The 22505-nt window shown below is 47.2% G+C and overlaps 2 protein-coding genes and 2 long non-coding RNA genes across 6 annotated transcripts; 2 read left to right on the forward strand and 2 right to left on the reverse strand.

The window, feature by feature from the left end:
* The first annotated feature begins 6977 nt into the window (after positions 1–6977).
* Positions 6978–8925, forward strand: LOC311444735. The gene is made up of 2 exons (XR_014698029.1): positions 6978–7086; positions 7927–8925. It is a non-coding gene; the product is annotated as an uncharacterized lncRNA (long non-coding RNA).
* On the reverse strand, positions 7077–10998 carry LOC311444723 (serine protease inhibitor Kazal-type 6-like; the record flags this gene model as incomplete). Its single annotated transcript, XM_084536102.1, has 4 exons — positions 7077–7140; positions 7925–8037; positions 8864–8889; positions 10941–10998. 4 exons carry the CDS (start codon positions 10996–10998, stop codon positions 7095–7097), a joined length of 243 nt encoding a protein of 80 aa, XP_084392228.1. The 3' UTR covers positions 7077–7094.
* A 3179-nt stretch (positions 10999–14177) lies between these two features.
* Positions 14178–20137, reverse strand: LOC311444716 (ovomucoid-like). Of its 3 annotated transcripts, XM_084536091.1 has the most exons (10): positions 20083–20134; positions 18847–19035; positions 18380–18586; positions 17833–17855; positions 17127–17251; positions 16815–16860; positions 15785–15912; positions 15638–15683; positions 14818–14948; positions 14178–14352 (listed from the first exon to the last, which is right to left on the reverse strand). In XM_084536091.1, exons 3-10 carry the CDS (start codon positions 18435–18437, stop codon positions 14307–14309), a joined length of 603 nt encoding a protein of 200 aa, XP_084392217.1. In that variant the 5' UTR covers positions 18438–18586; positions 18847–19035; positions 20083–20134; the 3' UTR covers positions 14178–14306. The 3 variants fall into 3 exon arrangements, with proteins under 3 accessions (XP_084392217.1, XP_084392216.1, XP_084392218.1); XM_084536090.1 differs by having other exon boundaries at positions 18380–19035; positions 20083–20136; XM_084536092.1 differs by lacking the exon at positions 17833–17855 and having other exon boundaries at positions 18380–19035; positions 20083–20137.
* LOC311444736 lies at positions 18826–20672 on the forward strand. The gene is made up of 2 exons (XR_014698030.1): positions 18826–19282; positions 19909–20672. It is a non-coding gene; the product is annotated as an uncharacterized lncRNA (long non-coding RNA).
* Positions 20673–22505: the final 1833 nt, after the last annotated feature.

The raw sequence follows: 22505 nt of genomic DNA on the forward strand, positions 1-22505 counted from the left end.
AGCACACAGAGGCAGGATCACACCAGCTTTGCAGGAGTGGGAGGCAGCGCAGTGACCTTATCTTTCCTTGCAGTGACAACACCAGGCAGGCTGGTCATGCAGCCAGTGTCACAGCCTTCCACACCCTACAGCAAGGGCCTTGCAGCAGCAGGTGTAGTTACCCAAACTGTCCCTTCACCCACAGATCAGTGCTGTTTCCCCTGCTCCCAAGTGGGAATGAAACATGTGCACAACAGGACTTTCTCAAGACAGCACAGAAGGACCCTGAAAGCAACAGAGCAAGGTTGGAAATGTATCCCCCCCCCAATCCACACTGTCACTACTCTGCTCGTCTGCCCCAGACACTCTTCCCATTGACCCCATACATGTCTTAAACTCCCCTTTTTTGAGCAGGAAGACCCCACTATGCTTTTCAGTTCTCATATTTCCACCACCAACACAGCAGTGACAGAGCCATGTGAAGGCAGGGAAGCTGAGGTGCCTTTCACTTCATTCTCATTAACACAGTACCAGCACCAAGGACTATCCATCTGCTAAGAGCTGAGGGTTTAAGGCTCATCTCTAGTTGCACCTTGTCACGCCTTCTGTCCCAACAGCATCGATCTGCTCTCAAGCAGAGGCAAGGTTTGACTGGTGAAAGCTGAACGAGCTACCTACAAGCACACAGGTTGGCTCAGCTAGCCTTCACCACCCCACAGGAGACAGCTTCCTGAATTTAGCTTTATGCAAGAAGAATCAAGGTTCCCCTATCTGGTAAACAGAAACATGTCAGCAGCATGAAGGTATGTGCAGCTATGCCAGTTCTTTCTCCCACCAGGTTTAGAGGTTTCGCCAATTTATAGCTTTTCCACCCCAAGGGAGGTCCTGTACACCCACATCAGCAGGTCTCCCCACCATGGCGTGTCTTTATCAGCTCCTTGCATTCTCCTTTATTCCTGCCCTATGCTGAACTCCACTTTCCAGAAAGGAAATTCATTATTTTTTCCTCCATAATATATTTTCCCACTAAATCACTGTAAAGATCAAACTCCAAAGCAGAACATGGACTGCACGTTGCAGGACACTCACCACTACTCTTTGCTGTGGAGGGTCCCTGCTACTTGCCAGGGGTGCCAGTGGGGAAACAAGCACATGCACTTGCTAAAGACTGTTTTCATTTGTTTTTCACCCAGAAAAAAAAGCCCTAGAAGGGGGGTACAGCACCCCTTATGCCAAAGACACAAAGCCCACCCAAACAAAGGCCAGCAGGAGGACTGAAAACAGAGCGTCGGTTTTAATCCATTGCAAAACAACGCTGTGAGCTCTAACACAACTTTAGGAAACCTTTGGGTTTCCTCAATCTTCAGCCTCAGCTGTCCAATGCCCCTGCCCGAGCCCGCAGCAGCCCGGTGCCGCAGTCTGCGGCAGCACCCGGTGCCCATTGCTGGTACTGCAGCCTCCCCCTGCTGACACCAGGAGCAGCAGCAGCATCTCTCCAGGCCTTGGAGAGATGCCACCAAGCCCTGGGTGATGCTACAGGGCTGGCAGGACCCTGTAGCACCAGCAAAGAGCTGGGCACCATCAGCAGCAGGGTGCTGGGATCCTGCCGGTGCAGCGAACACTAGCACTGCACGATGCCAGGACTGCTCCCATACAAAGGTATGAAGTGATGGTCTCATTTGTCACAGAGAGAAAGAGCTTCAGAGCCCAAGCCTCAGATGGATTTAGTGAAAAGTGGAGCAGGTGTCACACCTGGGGTCCCACTGCTTATGGCAAATCTCATCACCTGCAACCAGCAACAGCAGAACCGATATATATTCCCCACACCAAAGCTTCAAACTCCTGCTAATTTCAGCTGCATCTGACTTTTTTTTTCTCCAATGCCTGCAGTAGAGGTGAGCGATGCCCTGGGGGAGCAGGCTGAAGACAGCAGGCTGAACCATCTCAGGCCAAGCAAGTCATTGATTATCGCCATATTATTTTAACATCAAGGAGATCTTCTGAGACCACATTTTGTCCCTCAGCTCTTTGACAAGAGGCAACAAACTCTGCAGGGGCCCAGGAAACCCAGTCAGAGCACTCTATTCCAACAGCAGCCTCCAAAGAGGGGCCAAAGGACCGCCAGGAGGGAGAGCCAAGGCAGGCAGCAGTCTGCCAGGACAGCTCAGTGCCATGCCTCCCTGCACCAAGCTGCATAATTCACCAAGAGCAACTGTTGTGCTCAGCAAAATAGGAACCCATCCTGAAAAGAGCAGCTGCCTGGTGCAGTAAAACAAAGTTCTGAGTCTCTGCGGCTGAATAAATCTGCTGCAGTTCTCGCACAGCTCGGCTGTCGGCCCCTCCCGTTTTAAGCAAGCTCCCACCTGGGGTCCGGCCACCCCTCTGCCCAGCATGAGGACCCCAGGAAGGTGCAGGGGGGACACTGGTGCGCCCAGCAGCCACGAGAGGGAGCCCGGCAGCCGGGAACGAGCCGGGCTCCACTGGCTGCAGCCTCTTAGTGGGGATGCCCTGGGCAGAGCAGTCCCCGCGTGGGGCTGGGAAGCGGCTCTGGAAGCTTTTTGAAGTCTCTTTCAGCTCTTTCTTAATAGGACAGCATCATTTCGAGCGCCTGCTTGCTGGATGTGGCTGTGGATAAGAATTCCGGTATGGCTAGATGACAAAAATCCCCGTGTTTGCAGGGCAGGGCCTGGGCAGCAGAGCAGCCGATGCTTTTATCACAGGTGACTCCACAGAAGCCACCCTCCCAGAGAAAGGCACAAAGGGATTTTTTTATTTTATTTTTTTTTTGGTGAAGAAAGCCAGAGCCGCTTCAGTCAGCCCTTGCCACAATACCAGCATCTCTGTTCACTCCCAATTAATTGAGCAATTTCAGCTCAGAAGGGGAAGCACCCCATGACGCAGCACCACCACGTTTCTCACCTCCGTGGGAAAGCCTCGCCGCCCGAGCTGGGACCAAAGCCCTGCCACTAGCGCTGCTCCTCGGCTCTGGCCTTAGGTCAGTCAGGGCAACACCAGCAGAAGCTCAGCTTTGAACTTATCTTTCAGGTCTGGGCTGGGGCTCTGCCAGAGCCCTGCTCCATCCAGTAACCCCAGAGATGATCCTGTTGAAGGTTTGGCCCCTTGTTGCCCCATGGACACTGACCCCTTCATGCTGCTCCTTGCAGTTGTCACCACCTACGTGTTTTCAGTCCCCTACAGTACAGTTCTCCCCCCATCTCCTGAGCAATTATTTCTCCTGGCCCCATAACTCAGCCTTCCCTCCAGTTTTGCCCTCACTTGACACAAGACAGATGATGAAAAATGGGAGTAAGCTCAGTGGAGAGCCACTGTTACTACTGGTGGCTTGGAGCCCCTGTGAGAAGAGGCTGAGGGTGGTGGGCTGGGTGGTGAGAAGAACATTTTGGTGGTGGTATGGCCCATACCCATCCCTGCGAGGCTTGTACCGAGCACACGGAGCCAGGCTCCTCAGTGGTGCAGGGCTGGGGGACAAGAGGCAGTTGAAAGGAAAGAGGCTCAGAATGGAGACATGACAAGGAAAAATTTCCTCACTGTGATGACAACCAAACCCTGGGACCAAGCCCAGGGAGATCTTGTGTTCTCCACCCTTGGAGGGTTTCAAGGTTAGACAGGATAAAGCCCTGAACAACCTGCTCTAACCTCAGAACTGACCCTGCCATAACAGGAGGCTGGATTAGAGACTTCCCAAAGTCCCTTCCAACCTATCTTGATCCGGATTGCCTCCTCATGGGGAGAAGAGGGTGAACTGGAAGGACGACTGAGTCCAGAGCTCCCTCCCCAACCCAGCTCTGGGAACCCTGCAGCCAGCACCGTCATCCTCAAATTGACCGTGGCAGCTCAAAAAGCCTCATCAAACGCTGTGAATGTCAAAGAAAGAAGTAGGACAAAGGATTTGACTGAGTTGTGACGGGGCCACGTGCCCGTGCTTGGGAGGAGGAGGGAGCGGTGGAGCACACCAGTTAAATGGGCCAAGAGCCCGGACACACCAAATATCAGCCGCACCACTAGCAGAGCGGAGCTGCGAGATGGAAATGCATCCTTCCCCTCTATCGGGGGCAGCCCAATCACAGCAGGGTGCTCAGCTGCCAGCAGCATCTCTCGTTCAGCTAGAGCAACCATGCAAGGATGTAATTCTTCCTTATTTTAACTGCAGAGGGGGCTGGGGCTGGTGCAGGGAGCACGGGACTCTCCTGTGAGTAGCAGGGCTTGGCAGCCACCGAGGTGCTGGGGCAGTTCCCACCCCAGCCTCGGCCCCGTGCCCGAGGACCTCCCTCCCCAGGGAGAGGAAAAGCTGCAGAGATGCAGAGATGCTCGTGTTATCTAATAGGGGAGAGATCTCAAGTGTTTCATGACTCACTCATCTTTCAAAGCTGTCAAATAAAACCAAGAAAAAAAAATACACAGAACAAACAAAAAATAATAATCTCACATCTTAAAATGTGGAGGAAGGAAATCAAAGGAAAAATACTGGCTGAACATTTGGTTTCTGGTTGGGTATGTGTCTGGGACCGGGGCCGGACACAGCAGTGAGCTCTGCCCGAACAGCTGCGGCCACAGCTGCAGCCCTGCTCTGTCCCCAGCACCCATCATCCTGCAGAGAAAGCAAGTGCCATGCTCCAAAACAGAGAGCAAACAGTGCAGGGACCCTTTGCTCAATGTAGTGCTGCCTCTCCTGTCCTCTCCCTGGGGAGGACACCTCCATCAGCCTGGTGTGGAGGCTGGGGCTGTGTCCCCAGGGGGCCCGTGGCACCTGCCTGCCCACCCCACTGCTGCCGGCTCCCTCTGCTCCCTCTGGCAGCTGCTGAACCCATCACACCCTGAGCAGCATGGTGTTTTCCTGCAGGAGCAGGAGCACAGCGCCTGCTCACCGCACTGTCCTGAAAGGGACAGGCCTTGGGAAAGTCCTAAAGGCAGGACAAGCTCCCAAGGAATATTTAAAGACCTCCAGGATGGAGGGTTAAATGCAGCCCCCAGGAAATCTCCTCTAGGCAGGTCAGTGGGGTGTCTCACAGCCCCTCTGTTTAGCAAATTACAGCAAAGCAAACTTTGGCACCCTGAGACTGAGGGCTGGGAACAGCTGTCAGGGCTCTCACGTCGCACACCCCTTGACAAAGGCACGCACGCTGTGAGCGCCCTCCCCTCCCTTGGCAAGTCGTGCCAAAACCGCACGGCCGGGGCCGTCAGGAGGAACTTCCCGGTATCGCTTTGCCTTTATGCTTCCAGGTGCAATTGTGTTCTGTGATTACAGTTATGAGTAGCTGGGTGATTACCAAGATCTGTTCTGTACGGACGTAATGTCACCTGGGTTTGCACAACGCTGTGAATCCCCAAGAACTGAGTCTTCACCCCGAGCTTGTCCTCTGCAGCCAGCAGGTGCCTTTGTGATGGACCAAAGGACAGTAAGCTGTGCCTGCTCCTGCCCCAGGCACTTGTAGACCCATATCAGCATGGGGAAATAGTTTCATCACTTCTTGGACCCCTTTTCCACCCTGCCAGCAGAGGTGGTGCAGATGGTGGTTCATTCTGTAGGGGTGCAGAGGTGTTTCTATTCACTATTTGCACTGACAGCAAAATACAGAATGATTATCGAACAGAGAAGTCTCACAGCTTCTGTTCTCTTGTGATCTGTCCTTGTTGTTCCAGCCTGCAGATTAAAAAGGATTAGGTATGGAGAGATGTTGTGAAGGTTTTGGAGTCACTGAGAGCCACCTCAGGCATAGAGATGTCCCATATCCTCTCTTATTAAAACATCATTTTTTTATCTTAAAAAAAGTATTTTTGCTCCTGTGACCTGACTATGGTGCTGCTCCAGAGCCCCAATATAGACCACAGGATAGCTCAGGCAGGATAGGACATGGTCATCCAGCTCCAGGCAGGGAGAAGGATGAGGAAGGTCCTTCCAGTCCCCCAGCCGTGTCCTTGGTGACCACCCATCCTTGTGCAGGAGGCGCTTCTCCCTCCCCTCAGCCCTTCCCATGCTCTGGATGTCTTGCTGTTGAGTTACTAAAGCAACACTTTGGAGCCAAACAAGGGCTTTCTCCCCGGCTATAGAGCGCTATGCCCCAGCTCAGTTCAAAGCCTGCGCTGTGGCACAAGAGGCAAACACTCCAGCTCTGCCCAAACACCATCCAGAGGCTGAGATGCTCAGCACCCAGGTGCTTGCAAAATATGTTGATCCCTGAGGCTCATGATAAAATCTAAAGCTCCCTTTGAAGGGTAAGTGTTTAACATTAAGAAAGTAGTGTCTGATTGATCTGCTGCCAACATTTTAACAAGGAGATGCCACAGGTATTTCCCTGTGTGGATTTTACACGGTGAATGGGAAGAGACTATAGAATTTATTTTCTCACGTTTGCACAAAGAAGGGTTTTCCAACCAGCATCAAGAAGAGAGAGTGCAGCAGTGTGAAAAGTAAAGAAAGGAGTAAAGTTTGTGTGCATTCCCCTCCATAAATAAGTACAAATTCTTGTCCCTGAAAAATCAAGGGGTATGTGTGATTCAGGGGGAGTTTATCCTGGAGGTGGTGAGAGAAAACCTACAGCTTTTCTCCTCCAGGGAACTTTCTTTTTAATTATTGACACTTACACAATCCGTGCTCTTCTAAATACAATTTTATTACCATGAGAAGCTACTTGGAACAGGAAGCTAATGCTGGTGGGTTCACAGTTTTCAACTCAAAGTCCCCTCTCAGGACAAAGAAGAAGGAGAAGAAGGACATCCATGGATGCTGACAAAGAGCAAAGGTTCATGATGCCACCCCCAGTGCCCAGCAGGCATGTGTCTGTGTGTCAGGGGGACAGAACCGAGGAGCTACAGCAGCGCGGGGAGGAGGACACGGCCGTGGGAATCGCTGCTCCCACCTGTGTGATGCAACAGCTCAGCGCAGCAAAGCCGCACGTTAAGTGCTGGCACGGCTGCATGGAAGCACTTTCCTGGGTGCTATGGAAAAAAAGATCCAGCCAAATAATTCTGCTGAGTTTTGTTTTATTGAGCAGAGACGGAGGAGACAAGGACAAGCTGCTGCCATGCCCAGGCACCGGCGCCTGCGACCGCTGCTGAAGGGGGATCAATGTTCGGTGCTCAGAGATGGTGAGGACTCAGCATTTCCCCATGTGCTTCAACCTTATTTTCCCTCCACTCCTCCTGTAAAAGGAGCAAGACAGACTCAGAGAAAGCAGCATATGACAGGCAGCACGAGCACAGCAGCATGGGACAGGGAGCTCATCCACCCGAACAGGACCATTTGCCTGGTTCATGCTAGAGTACCCCAGGGCCTCACAGGGAGCATCAAGCCATCTTTTCCTCTCCCTGCTCCTCTCTAATTTCCCCTAGGATAAGGCAGCCTTCAGAGTGCACCAAATGTTAAGGACTGATAAGGAGAAACTGATGTTTTGCAAGTCCATTCAGTCCAGAGGTGCTGACTCCTATTACATCTCCTTTAAAAGGAGACAGAGCACAGGAAACAGAGGCTCTCCAGTTCTTCCTCTGAGATTTTGTGCCTTGTTCCACAAAGTCCATTCAAACTTTCAACTCATAATGTGGCACAGCTCACCCCCTGTGTTCCTCCAGACTCTTTTCTGCATCCAAAGGTGTGGACAGGGAGTTTCAGCCTCTGGTACACAGAGGAAGATGTGCACCGATTTAGTCCATGCAGGAGGTATAGGCAGGTGCAATTACCTCCCAGACCCTGTGCTGTTTCTCTGCATTGTAATTAACATCATAAAAAGCCTAGAAATGATCTAAAATTAACCTGCATTCATGCAGCTCTGTTCCAAGGAGGAAATATTCCTCCTGGTGAGGACCAGGGGCTGGCCTGTACAAGAGGAGCAGCCTGGATGCAGGGCCACCCTCCATGGAGACCAGCATTACAGACATGGAAATCAAGACAGCTCTACCTCTCATTTTGACTCTCTCTGCTTTCACTTACAGAACTGCTTTGCAGAAGGCACACTTGTTCCCGTACGTTACGCCATCCGTGCCACAGTGAGGGTTGGACTCCCTCGTGCAGTACACGCTCCTGTTTACAAACTCTTTACAGATCTGCAAAAGGAATAATAACAATAACCAAAAAAGTCTTTTCAGGTCTCCCATACTTTCTCTTTTGCTTTCCAAATAGGAAACAAGATCACTAATGTAATTCTCTTCCCGCCCAGAGGACTAACACAGCAGTGATGACATGGCCCAATTACATGGAAGAAAAAGGCCTGCCAGAACTAGCAGCAGCACTCTTTCAGGGGAATTTTTTGCCCTGTCGTTGAGGAGGGAAACTGTAGCCAGGTGGGAGAAACCCTAACGTCCCGAAGACACAAGTGGATTAGCCTAGGCATGCCGGAGAAGAGTCAGCATTGATGCTCTTTCAGGCAGTTGGCCCCAAGTCAGCTCACAGCAAAGTGGCATCACGCGCCTTGTGCAACCACACGCGGCTTTGTGCTCGCGGAGCTCCCTGCCTCCCCGGCGGAGAGAGAGGAAAACCATAAGCTGTAGGTCTCCTTTAGATGGGCCTAGTTTGTGGGAATAACCAGCTCTGAATATCCCATTTGTTACATAAGGGGTTTGGACAGGGGAGCAAAGTGGACAGAAGCAGTGCTGCAGACAAACCCAGCCCCACGCATGCACTCTGGACTGAATCACGGGAAGCATTTGCTGAACCAGCAGTCCATTTCCCTGGGCTATTTGCTAGTGTGGCCACACATAACACCCCCTGTACCATGGGGAATTTCCCGAGACATTGGAGCATCTTGGAAGGACCAACCTACTCCCAGCTAACAGCAAAACCAGTTTACCACGCACCAAGATCTGTTACAAAACCATTCTTCTATAATCAGGAAAAAAAATGCAGATTCAACAAGCAAAGAGCTGCACTAACCTCTTCAATGTCTTGAGCTGCTACATCTGGAATTTAAACAAAAATAAATAAATAAACAATCAGCGATGTTATACATATCAGCATTATTTTCTGAGAGAAGCTGAACCAAAGTCAGAAATCCTTTTGCAAAGCTCAGTGCAACGTACACCAGGTTTTCCCTGCTCTGCCATCCTGTGCGGTGGAGGAGGGGGTAGGAAATACATTATCTGAATTGCTTTTCGGTATTTTGCTTTTTGAAAAAATGTTACTAAAATACCACGTAATCAGTCATTCAGCTGCTAACTGCACCGCAGACACATAAACCCATCTCCCTGGCAGGCAGCCACTGCCGGGGAAGCAGGCTGCCGTATCGGATTTGAACCACTCTCGGCAGAGATTTTCAAGCTGTATTGACTTGTAAGGCTTTTAGGCTCCTGCACCTCTGAATAACAAAACTGGCTGGTACTGTTAATAAAACCCCACTGTGGAGGTGGCAAAGGAGACCCTGCGGTCAGTTTTACAGCCATCCGCAGTACGGCACAGCCCCGAGACGTTCCCAGAACAACTTCATCCCGAGTGAGACAAAGAGATGTCACGGCGTGATCCAGAGCAGAACAGGCAGTGCCAGGCAGTGAGAGAGAAGAAACACCCGCTGCAAGTGCAGGCTCTGGTCTTGAGGCTCATCAGCCCATCCTCTTTGCACTTCTTCGCTGCAGAGACCGCAGCCAGGCGCGGAGCTCGAGTCACAGCCACGGGGCGGGCGAGCCTGTGGTGTCTGTGCCAGGGAGCCTGGGGAAGGTCGCATGCAGATGTGCAGGAGCTGGGGCATGACACTGAGGGACGAACAGCCAGCACCAAGCTGGGCAGCTGGGGTTTTGGCCTGGGGGCACTGCAGCAGTTTGCTCAGCACCAGGAGAGAGGGCGGGAGGCCCCTGTGCTATGCCACGCAGGCTGCAAATCCCACCCACAGCCAAACCAGTACCCGTCAGCCCACCTGAATTCCTCTGCTAACTGTCGTGCCTCTCGGTGTTTTATCCCTGCCACCGGTGCATCTGTCACATTTGGGTTAGGCTAGGCTGCTTTGGGAAGCCACCGTTATGGCTATCTGCATATTATTTACAAAATAGCTCATTAGATAGTTTTTATAAATATTACATGCAGCTACACAAGACTTTGTGAGGATGTCTCTTGACATCTGCTTATTTCATATGAGATCACAGAGTTTGCTGCTATTCTGCCTGGCCTTGGAAGGAAGCTTCAGCACTCTGACGGAACCCAGACCCAATTAAGACTCAATTAGAGACAGATGAATATTTCATTATGAATAATGCGTACAAAGTAATTCACCTCTTTTCTCCATGCACAGCCCACAATTTTCTCCAGTGAATTCTTTATTCAAATTATTCACAGAAAAACAAGTATAAATAATTCTTGGTCTGCACAGTCTTCCATAACTGCCACCACAAGCCTTCCAGATCTGGGTCAGCTGGACACAAGCAATTGATGGCACTGGTGTGCCCTATACATTCAAAAACCATCAGTCATTTTCCCCAGATCATCAGAGAGACGTGTAAATCTCAAGATAAATAAATGCTGGATCGTTTTAATTTGCCCTCTTTGTTCTGGCTCCTCGAGGACATTTGAATTTAATTTTCAAGCTTTTCTCTGCAATGTATTTGGAAGCTGAAACTTTCATCTAATTACGTTTCCACATCTCTAAGGAAAACACCAAATACCAAGATGTTTAGGATCAAAACAGGAGCTGATGACCCTGAGGTGTGAGTTTATTCTCTAACTGGTTCAGCAAAACTCTCCAGCGAACATTTGTACCAAAACTCGTAATTACACTCTGCTTTGGTACATTTGCTGAAAGAGCCGCTTACAATTTGCTCATTCTGTCTCCCGGTGACACCTCCACTGTGTTATTCACTGCGGAGGCACACAGGGAGTGGAAATATGTGACACGAGTGAGCAAGTCCCGCAGATATTTTCTACTTGCTCAGCTTTATCTTCAAGCCCGTCATCTGGTGATCAAGGTTCTCTGAAGTTTGCTCTTGTCAGGAAAGTTTCTTTCTAGGCTACAGGAAGGATAACTTACCCGAGAAGAAAGACAGAAGCAGCAGGCTGAGAAGCACTAAGGTGCCTGTTGCCTTCATGCTGCAGGCAGCTAGCTCTTTAGTCCACGGCAAGCAACCTGTTCGGGATGTGTTGTCTCAGCCCCAGAGCCCACAGTGTGCTCACGGACCTGCCTTTCTGTGTATTTATGCACCCATCCATAGCTGTCCTCATTCCTCACCTTAATTGTGAGAACTTCTCCACTTCATTTCTAAAGCCATTATTGGTCCTGTCCGTGTTTATGGTGCTTTAAGAATGCTGCCCTGTCCACATCAAACCTAGAAAGGGCTAATTATATGAGTGATAGACTCGGGCCTGTAATATCTGTTGTGATTTTTTTTTTTTTTTCCTTCTAAATAGTCACAGGATTCTCACAAGGGTGAATTTTCAAAGCGGTGATTCATCGGGGAAGCTGGTAATTTTCATTCTCTGGGTCCTCGCTGAATGCCAGCTCCGAGGCTTTGAGCGCGGCGTGATGACACTCACCAGACATTACGAAATAAATCACAGCATGAGAATGTGTTGTCTGTGAAACCAATTATACGTTGTTCCCTGGCTATTTTTGAGGATGGTTCTAAATTTGTTGGGTTGGGGTGGAGAAGGACACTGACATAGCTCTGTGGAGAGCCCCACATAGGACTGCTGCCTCTCCTCCCTGAACTATTTAAACTATAGCTGTCAATGTTTGCCGGCTTTTCACATTCGCAAACATATGCTAGGGCTCTGCTCCCACGGCAAGTGGCAACTAAGGGAATTTGATGGAGAACTGGGAGACCTGAGCTCCATTTCCAGCTGATTCTGTGCAAAGATTTGTGTTCATCTGCACCGTCTGCAAAATTTCTGTTCAGATAGGAATAATCTTTTAAAATTTCAGTATGCATTCCTAAGGAGACAAGGGTTATCAGTGTACCATGTATGGAGAAATCTGCTTATTTGTTTTCCTAGCAAATTTTAAATTCTAATTTTAACTAATTCTAACTAATTCTAACCAAGTTTGGCATAGGAGTGAAAAAAAATAAAAAAGAAAGCATTTTATACATTTTTCTAGCAACCAAGAATTCCACTAACATCTTCATCTGGCAAGGGAGCGTTTCTGCAAGAGAGCAATGTCATGACTGCCCTGCATCTGGAAAAGCATTAGTTTGCCGCTCGCTAGACATCATAAAACCCACACAGGAGAGGAACCGTGACTGACAGGTGAGTTCTCAGATGTCTATTAAGGGTGAGCTCACAACGCAGCCTCTCGTATAATTTAGTTATCAAGCCCGCCAGCCGCAGCACCGTTCAAAATCACGCTTAGTTCTGCCACTCGCAGAATCACTTGTTTGCCTTTTCTAGCTTCAAACGCCACTGCTCACCACCCCAGCACTAATACCTCAGCTCTTTATCTACCCAAACATTTTATTTGCTGCAGCATAACTGATTGGGTTAGTTAGAAAATGTACTACAGGGACCAATCCCTAGCGGGCCAAAGAAAGGAAGAGACTAAATTAGCAAACAGGTGATTATCCTGATTACCCCTCTTTCCACTTCTTTATAATGTGTGAAAGAGGCCACTTGCTGCTGGAGGTGGGGAATTCTTCTGTCCCTCTGACTTCTCTTTTTTTTTTTGGTCTGGAGGCTCACAAGGCACCTGGGATATGGCCATATACCCCGCACTTGCCCTTTGCCCTCCATTTCCCTTTAGAAGAGCAGCTTCTCTTTGAGCTTCTCCAAAACCTTTTGAGCTCCTACACAAGTGTCCAGCTTCCTCCAGCACAAACTAGTATTATCGAGGAGGCTCACCATAGGATCTTGTTGTTGGAAATACTGTCCTGCCAAGGCTATAACCCTTGGCCAACAAGACATTACCACCAAGCGGTATCCTTTGCTGAAGGTCCCTGCTCACATCCACCAGCTACTTAGAACATTTCTTCATACGTGTGTTTTTCCCATAGGCAGGTTAGCAGTGAGCTTATGGCTCTCCAGTTTGTATTTCCTTACCAGCAGGCACACAGGCATGCTTTAGTTTATAGCGCCCATACTAATAGAAAAAAAAATCATGTAAAAGTTCCTTCCCTCTTCCTAGGATGGGGCACTGCTCTGGCCTGTTATTAAGGGAAAGACAGCTTCTTGTCTTCTGGTGGGAAGCACCTACAACCTTTCTAGGTCAAGAAATGGCCTACTTCAGTAAAAAGAGGCCTAGAGAAGAAGCTTGGAATTCACAGATTTTGTCCTCAATATCAGCCTTAACAGGCGACTGCCTTTGTACGTATCAAGAGAATTGGAAGTAGAGAAAGGAAGGGGAAAGGGGTGTGAGTGGGGCACTTGGGACTTTTTGCCTGTGCTGTTTGCATACTCACTCCTTGACTCACCCAGAAAGATGGCACATCGTCATGAACATTCATATACATCACTGCTCTTCCAGCGCACTCTTCAGCCTCCCACAAAGATACCATCTCCATATACCACCTTTTTTTTTTTTTTTTTCCAGACAGAAACCACCTCGGAGCTACCAGCACTTCTTCTGGCTCTTCCTTCCTATGGCTACAGAATCCAAAACCTTTTTCCTTAAGGGCCCCTTATCCTTCCTCTGCCTCAAGCACCCTAATTGCAACTTTTCAGATCTCTTCTCCAAGAAGCCAAAAACCTGAGACCAGTCTAGTTTCTCCTCTGCTCCTCATTAGGCTCATTAAAGCCTTGCCCAGCTTGCTGCAATTTTCTGCTGATCACCACAGTCTCGAGGCACACACCCTTCAAGGAAGCAGCAGTTCCTAATTTTCTTCCCCATGAGATAGTCTCCTCCCTTTGCCATAAGCCTCCTCCTTTTAATGCACTGCCAGACCTGCCCCATGCCCAGGTAGGGCTGGCCCATTGTTTCCCATTCACACTACCCCAGGGCCATTTCCCTCACGCCAAGGCTTCTAAAAGGACCAGTTCCTCCAAGGCTCAGTGCTGTTACAAAGCCAGGCTCTGTCCGTCCAACACAAATCCATTTATATGCTGTAAAACACAGAATCTGGGAAAGCAGTAGTATTTTATAGCAGCTTGTTTTCTCCTCTGATGGTTTGGTATGGAGTGACGTACTCTCGTGAGGGCTTGGGCTGTTCTGTGATGGGTGTTACACTTCAGTCTTTATTGTGGTTTATTTCGAAACTTCTCCTGCCTGACAGATAAGTACCTAAAAGCCTGAAGACCATTACTCCTATCCTGAAGAAGAAAACAAATAGTCCATGGCAAAGAGGGTGGCAGGTTTTAATTTATTGATGGATCAAAGCAGAAACCAACGTACAACAGGGAGCAGGGAAGAGCACATTGGAGCTGTGGGCTTTGTAAGAGAAAGGCAAGGGTGAAGGTTATGTGCCAACACTCAGCATTTACCGTGGTGCTTGAGGGTCAGGGAACCCCGGCTCTTCCTGAGGAGAAAGAGAGAATCCAGAATTACAGATGTGGAAGGTAGTTTTATAGTCCCGCCACTGCTGTTGCTAACTTTACCCATGTAAGCCAACCCTCCATGCTATCCATGTGAGTCCCTCACTTACAGTTTCACCCGATTCCCCAGGTTACATGTTTTGTCACAGGAAAGAGATTTGGGACAAACCCTGTAATTCTGGATACTCGTCCTACAGTTAGGGTTTAAATTACTCTCGCAGGGAGCAAGTCAGGAATGCTACAAGCCTGCGAATGGGAATTTGGCTTTAATTGTGAGGGGAGGAGAAGACTCACTTGTGTTTAAGATCTGCATTGCCTGCAGGGGCACAGGCAAGGGAGCGTCAGGAGAGGGACAGGGAGCAGAGATGGATTTACTGAGGGGCTAACGGGAGCGCTGGGGCTTGGGCACAGCAGTGTTTTCCTGGTTGTGTGCTGAGCGCCGTACTTACAGAACTGCAATGCAGAAGTGGCATTTGTTTCCATATGTTCTGCCGTCAGAGCCACAGAGGGGCATATACTCAGAGGTGCAGTAGACATCGGTGCTCTTGAATCCACTGCAGTCGATCCGTGTGTTACGGAACTGCAACACATTGTGAAGCTTTTGTTCCCCATATTTTCCTATGTCTGCTTTATGTCTATTTAATGTTTACAATATGGCAAAGCATAAAAACATTTTTCAGGTGCAGGGCGCTGTTGTTCTAACAACTCTGAAAACCTAACCTGCTCACCTGACAGGGTACAAAGTGGGAAATTGGGAAAGAAATCTAATAAATACCCTCAGAGCAGTGAAATGGCCACACCAATACTTCCAGGCTGGCCCTCCTGCTGGTTGCTCTGCTCTGGTTCAGCAGCCCAACATGAGGCTGCTAAAAAGTGGGGTGTCACAAAGCATATGGTACAAAGTTCTCCCACATGAGGAATGCCATCTGCTGCTGGTGTTGGCACTGGCTGAGCCCCTGCCCTCCCCTGGGAGGGTTAAGTCTGCTCCCCTTCCTCAGGCACTTCTCTTCTCCCAGTGAATCAAGGTTTCAGCATCATCTGGCTGCTCTGTTCCCAGGTCAGAAGCTGTGCAGGTGGAGACTGCACCTTGGAGATGTGAGTTTTGTTCCTTTGACCCTGGCATACTTCAGCTGTTTTCCTCAAATCCTATTTCCAGGCCAAATACGCCAGCAGAGTGCAGGCATTTCTCTTACGTTGTTATGACTCACTGAATTTTCATCGTGTAGCACATTACAACAAGAGTTCACAGTGCAGACTTCTCAGCTTTACCTTGGGGCATTTTCCAGGCATGAGCAGGTCGATGTCCTCTCCATTCCTTCGGGAAGAAAACATATTGAGCATGAACAAGCACATCACAGCCACTTCAGGAGCAGATACCCTACAGATACTGACACCAGCACCCAGCCCAGCACTCACGCCACTGCCGTGCAGAAGCTGCACTTGTTGCTGTAGGTAACCCCGTTGGTGGCACACAGTGGGTTGTATTGCTGGGTGCAGAACGACTCCCTACCACCTGTCGTTCTCATGTAGCCGGTGCAATCAACCTGAAACAGGCATAGATCAGCATTTTAATCACTCCTGTGTAACGGTGCATGGTGCAAGAGATATTTCCCCTTCTTCCCATGCTCATGGGGAACAGAGATTTATGGGAACTGAGCTTCCAGCCCGACAGCATGAGGTTGAGGGAGCACAAGCAGGTGAAGTTCTGCCTCTGAGGACATGGCTGTGGCAGATCCTGCAGTATCTATTTTTATTTTTATTTTTTATTTTTTTTTCTCCTGTCCTCAAATGGGCTTCATCAGTATCATCTTGGGGATTTCCACCCTGAACACAGTCACACAGGATCTGTGCCTAATATGCCTTAGGTGGCAGCGACTTCTGCTGTGAAACGTCTGCCCCACTTGAAAATGGAGTTTAGGCTCACCTCAGTGTTCCTGTAATTACTCTGAGTGTACTGAAATGAAAATTGTAGCATTATGGTAAATTGCTCAGCCGGAGTGTTTCTTTACATTATCTCACTAATCTAAAAATAGAGCCAGTTCTCCACTTTATGGTAGCTCTATATATTGATAAACAAATCTTATGATAGATGTTTTGATAGAATCTTTTTTTTTTTTTTCCTGTTACAAATTATCATTTAGTCAAAATCCCGACTTCCTCTGGGAATTTCTGAGTTTCAACAAACTTTTTTCTAAATCTAAATGGAAATGTTTTGACAATGCTGAAGTGTTATTGAAATCAAAAGCTTCTGTTTTTCCGTCAGGTGTTAGGCATAAGATTACATTTCAAAATTCACAGTTGAAGCAGATTTGCATTTTTCAAAATGGAAATAAAAAAAAAAAAAAGTGAAGATCTGAAATTCTTCATTTTCATAAAAATTTTAGCAGTTTTGAAGTTTTATTTTAGAGTATCTTAGGATATCTTAAGAGTCAATCTTAGCCCTTACCTTTATACATCTTCCGTCATGCTTTTTGTCAATCACTCTGTTACGACTAGGAGAGAGAAGGAAAGGAAAGATTAACCTGTTGATGCCATGTAGTCATCTCACTCATTAAGTCTCTCCACTCGTAAAGCCCCAGTAATTAATCAAACTTAGGAGTTTTGACACGGAAGAGACACAGCCTGACGAGATCCTGCGCACTAGGGAAGACTGAAACTTATGAAAAATCCCGTCCACCCCACGATTAGTCACAATTCAAAAGGCTTTCATCTGCTACCTGAACCATCATTATGGGCAATCAGGTGATCTTGTACTCACAAGATTTCTCTGCAGAGCGAGCACTCATTGGGGTACGTCACATTATCGGTGCCACAGACAGGCTGGAAGTCCCTGGGACAGGCGAGATTGCTCCTATCCGCCATCCGGTACACGCTGCAGGAGGCCTGTTAAAAAGGACAGATGTGCAGTTTCTCCAAGGGGAGGGAAGGATCTGCTCATGTTCATCATGTTTTCTAAGCACAGGGATGCTACAGGTGGTCATTTTAATTTTTTTTTTTCCCCTTTGTCATTCCTCCATGGTGAAGGGAAAGAAGAAAATATATCGTTTCCTACAGTATGCGTAAACACATTTTCACCATTAAGACATTCAGCACTGTAGATGTGCATGACTGACAAAAATGATCACTCCTCAGGGAATCAGGACAGGGAAGATATTTAGGCAGTTATTCAAAAGTTGTATAGATTTCCTGCTGGCCCTCTGTGCCATGCTGGCTCTCACTCTGCATTATTAATTACCATCTTTTATCACCAATCTGATAAGGTGTCTTTCTCTGACAAAGATATTTTCTTATTTTGGGGGAAAAGAAGTGGTATAATTCTTGGGAGAACTTTTTCTTCTTCCTTCCTGACTCTCTCCATTTTCTTTTATTCTTCCTCAAGACTCCCCTGGGATACAGCGTGAGTATGAATTATTCATCTACACTTAGAAATCAAGACTAAATGACAGAGAAGATCTACTACTCACCCATCGTTGACCAGAAACAATATCTACAAAAAAAAAGGAGATTATAAAATGTAAAAGTGTTACAGTGTCCTTGATTAAAATTTCTCTGCATTATTAATTTCCCAACAGAGTAACTAAATACACTTTCTTATTACTGAGAATTACTTGTTTTGTAAATGTTTTATCCAGTCCAAGTAAACAAGAAGTTATATCCTATGATTAAAAATAATAATAGTAATAATAATCAATTACTGGTGAAAGTACAAGCTTTGACTTGCTAAAGAAGGAATAGGATATAAACTTTTCTCCTTTTGCAGCACTATTATCCCGGCTAAGTCTAATAAGTTTAAATCAGACAGAGGCATCCTACTAGACCTGTAGTAATGTTTGCACATGGATAAAGTTCATTAAAAGAGAGTTTACTAAAGAGAGCATTACTAAATCATCACTTCTTCAGTAAGCTAAGCTCTCTTTTGGATACATATATACATGTATTAAGGCATCCTGAACTATATAGAGTTCAGGATGACTAGAGATATAAGGAGAGACTATAATAAAAACAACTTACCAGAAAAGCAGACAAGAAACAGGAGCCCAAGAAGGGCAGCAGCTCTTGTCATCTTCATGGTGGGAAAGGTTGTGTAGTCTGTTACTTGCAAATCTGTTGCTGTTGAGTTCTATAGAGATGTTTCTCTGCCTTCATGCTCCAGACTATATAAGTACATCTCCCTGACCTTGTAAAGTCATCCCATAAAGTAATTATCTGCTCTGTAAACTAACAAAACTGTATTGATTATTAAGTTGAGCCCTAAAGAATACTTGTTTGTTAGAGAAATGCCCAGAAGAATTAAACAAAAATGTGAGCTACACCCAGCTTGTTAACAAAGGCGCCCTGCTGTACAATGAGTGATTTGTACTGTCCAAACAAGAGCACTGTCTCAACACTAGATGTTGTGAAATTACATATGGAAGTTGGCAAAGCAAAAAAGCTAATTTGTTGGAAGTGTTTGAACTAGTGCACACCATGTTACATACACTACGCAGTATTTGGGCTCTGGGAGACTTGCGCAGTACAGCAGAGTGATGAGACGGCAGCGTGGGACACCCTCAGCTTTTACAGAAATAAAATCCGGGGTTTGGCAGGCATCAGTGTCTTTTGAAGATGCTGCACAGTGAACGTCTCCATAGTCTCTTCTGTATTTTCCTGGTACACTGGATCTCTCACTAATGGGATAGAAAGAATCAACACAACAGGAAAACATGACCTAAAACTCCAGAAGTTTGAGACATGTCTATGTACAAGGAAGAATTATTCATCTGTTGACAATCAGCATGAACCTGATTAAGAAACAATGAGCCTTAAACCTGGACATTGTTTCCTCTTAATGACAAGCAAGTGGCATTCTGTGCAGGTGAAATGGTCTCATTACCACAGTCATTCATAAAAAATTGCAGCAACCGAAAACAGAAGGTGAGTCCATACATTCCCCCCCTTCTCTTCTCTTTACATGGCATTAAATAGAGAGTGTCATCTTCCCTAAAACATGACATTCAGCTAAGTGAAGAATAAAGGTTCTATTGAAGGTTTTTTTCAACTCTGTCATAGATTTATGACAAAACAAATATTGCATAAAATACTTCGTGAGTTGAATATAGTCAGTCACGAAAGGAAGTGAGGGACAGAACACATTTATGTTTTAGAAGCCTGATACATGCACGTGGCTTAAAAGCAGCCTGGGTTTTAAATAGAAAATCAGAATTGTTTTTCTTGTTATCCTGGGAGATGTTCAAGTCTTGGCATGGGCACATAAAATCATAAAAATGTAGCTGAAAGTGCAAGGGAACCGCAATCACAAAATAGAGCTTGCAGGCTTTGGCCTGTTCATGTCAATGAAATCATTTTCCTGAAAAATAAATGAGTAATGTTCTTTGGATCTCATTCACAAATATCAAGAGTTGAAGGGTTCATTTAAAAGCTGTTTCTGTTGTATTCTTAGCATCCTGAGTGACGTGACTGTCAAATTTCTTGAACTGATCATAAGCACATTTGGAAGGCAAGCAGTAATCACAGAAGCATTAATATTGATTTTTCTCCAGGGAAAAGAATGCCTAAGCTGAAAATGTTTCCTCAGAATCCGTACCAGCCATCATAGGAGATAGCACCTGCTGGCTCTGCAGTGCTTGGTGAGGCTGCAGGAACACAGTCCATCAGCTCTTCAGCCCTACGACCCCAGACCCTGCACCACGTCTAGGTCTGAAAGCCCAAATTACCAAAAACCATGCTGCTCCTCTGGTTTCCTCTTCCTTCAGCCCGAAGCAAGAAACCCTGCTGACCTCTCAGGGCTTTTTTATATGGCGGGGAATGGTGTCATTCTCTTGTGTGCCAGCACCTGCCCTTTGACTAACAAGCTCCACCTGGGAGACCCCCTTGCTGCTTCTGAGCGTCTGGGTAGGCAGATAGGACAGTGCTGGAACTGCTCCTGTCCCCTCTTCCTCCAGTGATCTGTGCGAGGACAGAGTCTTGCTACAGGGTCGATGAGAAAGGATGGGAGCTAATTGGCAGCAGCCAGGGCAGGGCAGCAGGAGCTGCGAGGCGAGGTGTGACATGGGATTGCACAAGGAGCTCGATTAATAAGAAACAGAAGGGAATGGGACAGAAGTAATTGCTGAGCAGCAGATGGGGTGACACAGGCATTAGGAACAGTGAAAAACAACTGTCTCAATACATTTGGAGGAGGGAGCTTCGGGAAATGTCATACACATGTTGCAAATGGGAAGAGGAGAGTGAAGTCACCTGTCAAAATCCCTGTGGGATATGCAAGTTCCGTGATGGTGGGTTCAATAAAGTGAGTTTGAGTATAGGATTATTTTTAGGCTCTTTTTTTTTCCTATATATGAGATATGAGACCCACAGAAAAGGTTAAATAAAACACTTCCTGCTATTTCAAGTTCTTAGATGGTAAAGGTTATTAAAGAAGGTTGTGGCCACATGAATGGGTTAAACACTGGTAGTTATGTGATGCATCCCCTTGTGTTACGGTAAATTTCCAACAATTCTGTAAATTCTACCCAACTTCTAGTACAAAATGATGTCATCCCATAACAGTGATATTTCCCAGGAATCTTTTCCTCTGGTCTTGAGATTCCCTACTGCAAACAAGTCCATAATCTACCATGACCTGAAAAAAAAAGCTTCATTAAATTTCCCCACTTCAATTTAAAACTTGTCACAGGCTTCACTTGTCTACAAAAAGAAATAATATTTTTCAATTGGGGGGAAAAAAAAAAAAAGAAAAAGAGAGAGAGAAAAAAAAAAAAAAAAAAAGCTGGATGTGTGGAGGCGAGCGCTCTGCAGTCCCAAATGCAGAACTGCTGCAGGCCGAATGTAAAGCGCAGTGATCGCACCCACTGCTGCTGTGCCCCACGCAGGATGTACCAAAACAGAGTGCTATTACCGGAGCTGTGCACACGGGGGCAGGACTACATCTCCTATGAGGACGGGAATTCAATTTTGGAGCAAGCAAAGCCCCTGCTCTCAGCCGCACTCTTGTAATATTTCTCCTCGCAGCTCAGCTATCTGATTGCTGCCTGCATATCTCCTGCCGTTTAAGTACAGATGATATCACAGGCAGGAAGGGTGTCTGGAATAATTTGTCTGTCTGGGAGCCGCACACTTACAGCAGGGTGCTGAGGATCCAGCCCCTCGCATCCAAATCCCTCAGTGCGTCCCAGCTCGGTCTCGCTGCAGCAGCTCTGACACAGCCAACCCCCAGACAGCATCACCAAGCAATTTTCTTTCAAAACATTTTATTTTTCCCCACACTGAGGAATAACATAGTAAGAAACCGTTTATGCTGATGAAGCCTTGCAGAAAAACTGCGTTATGAGCGAGGTCTAGACTGGCCTGAGGTGTGTTTTGGTCAGTAACAAGTAGGATAATACACTAAAAGAGAAGTGTTGATATAAAATAGAGCAGAACCAAATAACTAAATGCAACGTGTTAATCAGTTTCTAGGGTAATTGAATGGCATTTCCTAAATTCACAAACATCAAATAATGGCACAGAGGGCTGAGGTACCACTCAAAGAATTGTACCATAAAACACCTCTGCAGGCAGACAATGTTTCCTGCCTTGAATTTCCTGGAGGGAGAGTTAGATTAGTAATGGTGAGAGGATATTGTGTTGTTGTGGCAGGATTTTATTGAGCAGCAACAAAAAAATCATTTTCAACAGTGCTCATGGAAGAGTCTCATCTTGCTTGTCGTCCTGCAGAGCTGCCCGTGGTGCGGAAGGACAGGGGTGATGCTGGGGTCCTGCTCTGCCCCCTGCCAACTCCTCAGAAGTGCTGCATACTGGAGCTCCATGTCAGGGTGGAGGATTTGTCCCCGTTAATTTCTGCTCACAGTTTCCCCTCAATTGCCTAGGTTTTCCTTCTTAGTGGGCATGGCCCCTGGAAGATGCTCTCTGAAGACCACTGGGATCCAGAGAGCAGCTGGGAGCTCCACTTAGCACTGAGGAAGCATAGCTTCTCGGGGGCCCTCTTCATCTTCATCTTCCTCCTCCTCCTCTCTGCTGCTCCCTGGGAAGGACGACAAGCAATGAGGCTGATGATCTCTTACCTGACTGCCTTGCACAGCAGAGGGGACAAGCAGGAGCACAGTGCCTGCCACACACACCCCCAGCACTGCCACCA

This window comes from Aythya ferina (genome assembly GCF_964211825.1).
Source record: "Aythya ferina genome assembly, chromosome: 14".
Classification (NCBI taxonomy): Eukaryota; Metazoa; Chordata; class Aves; order Anseriformes; family Anatidae; genus Aythya; species Aythya ferina.

Coding starts and splice junctions, on each gene's coding strand:
- LOC311444716 (XM_084536090.1), bottom strand. CDS start 18,437: ATGAAGATGACAAGAGCTGCTGCCCTTCTTGGGCTCCTGTTTCTTGTC. Junction 16,861..17,126: donor TCGCTCTGCAGAGAAATCTT/GTGAGTACAAGA, acceptor TCTCTCTCCTAG/TCGTAACAGAGTGATTGACA. Junction 15,913..16,814: donor ATGACGGAAGATGTATAAAG/GTAAGGGCTAAG, acceptor TGCCTGTTTCAG/GTTGATTGCACCGGCTACAT.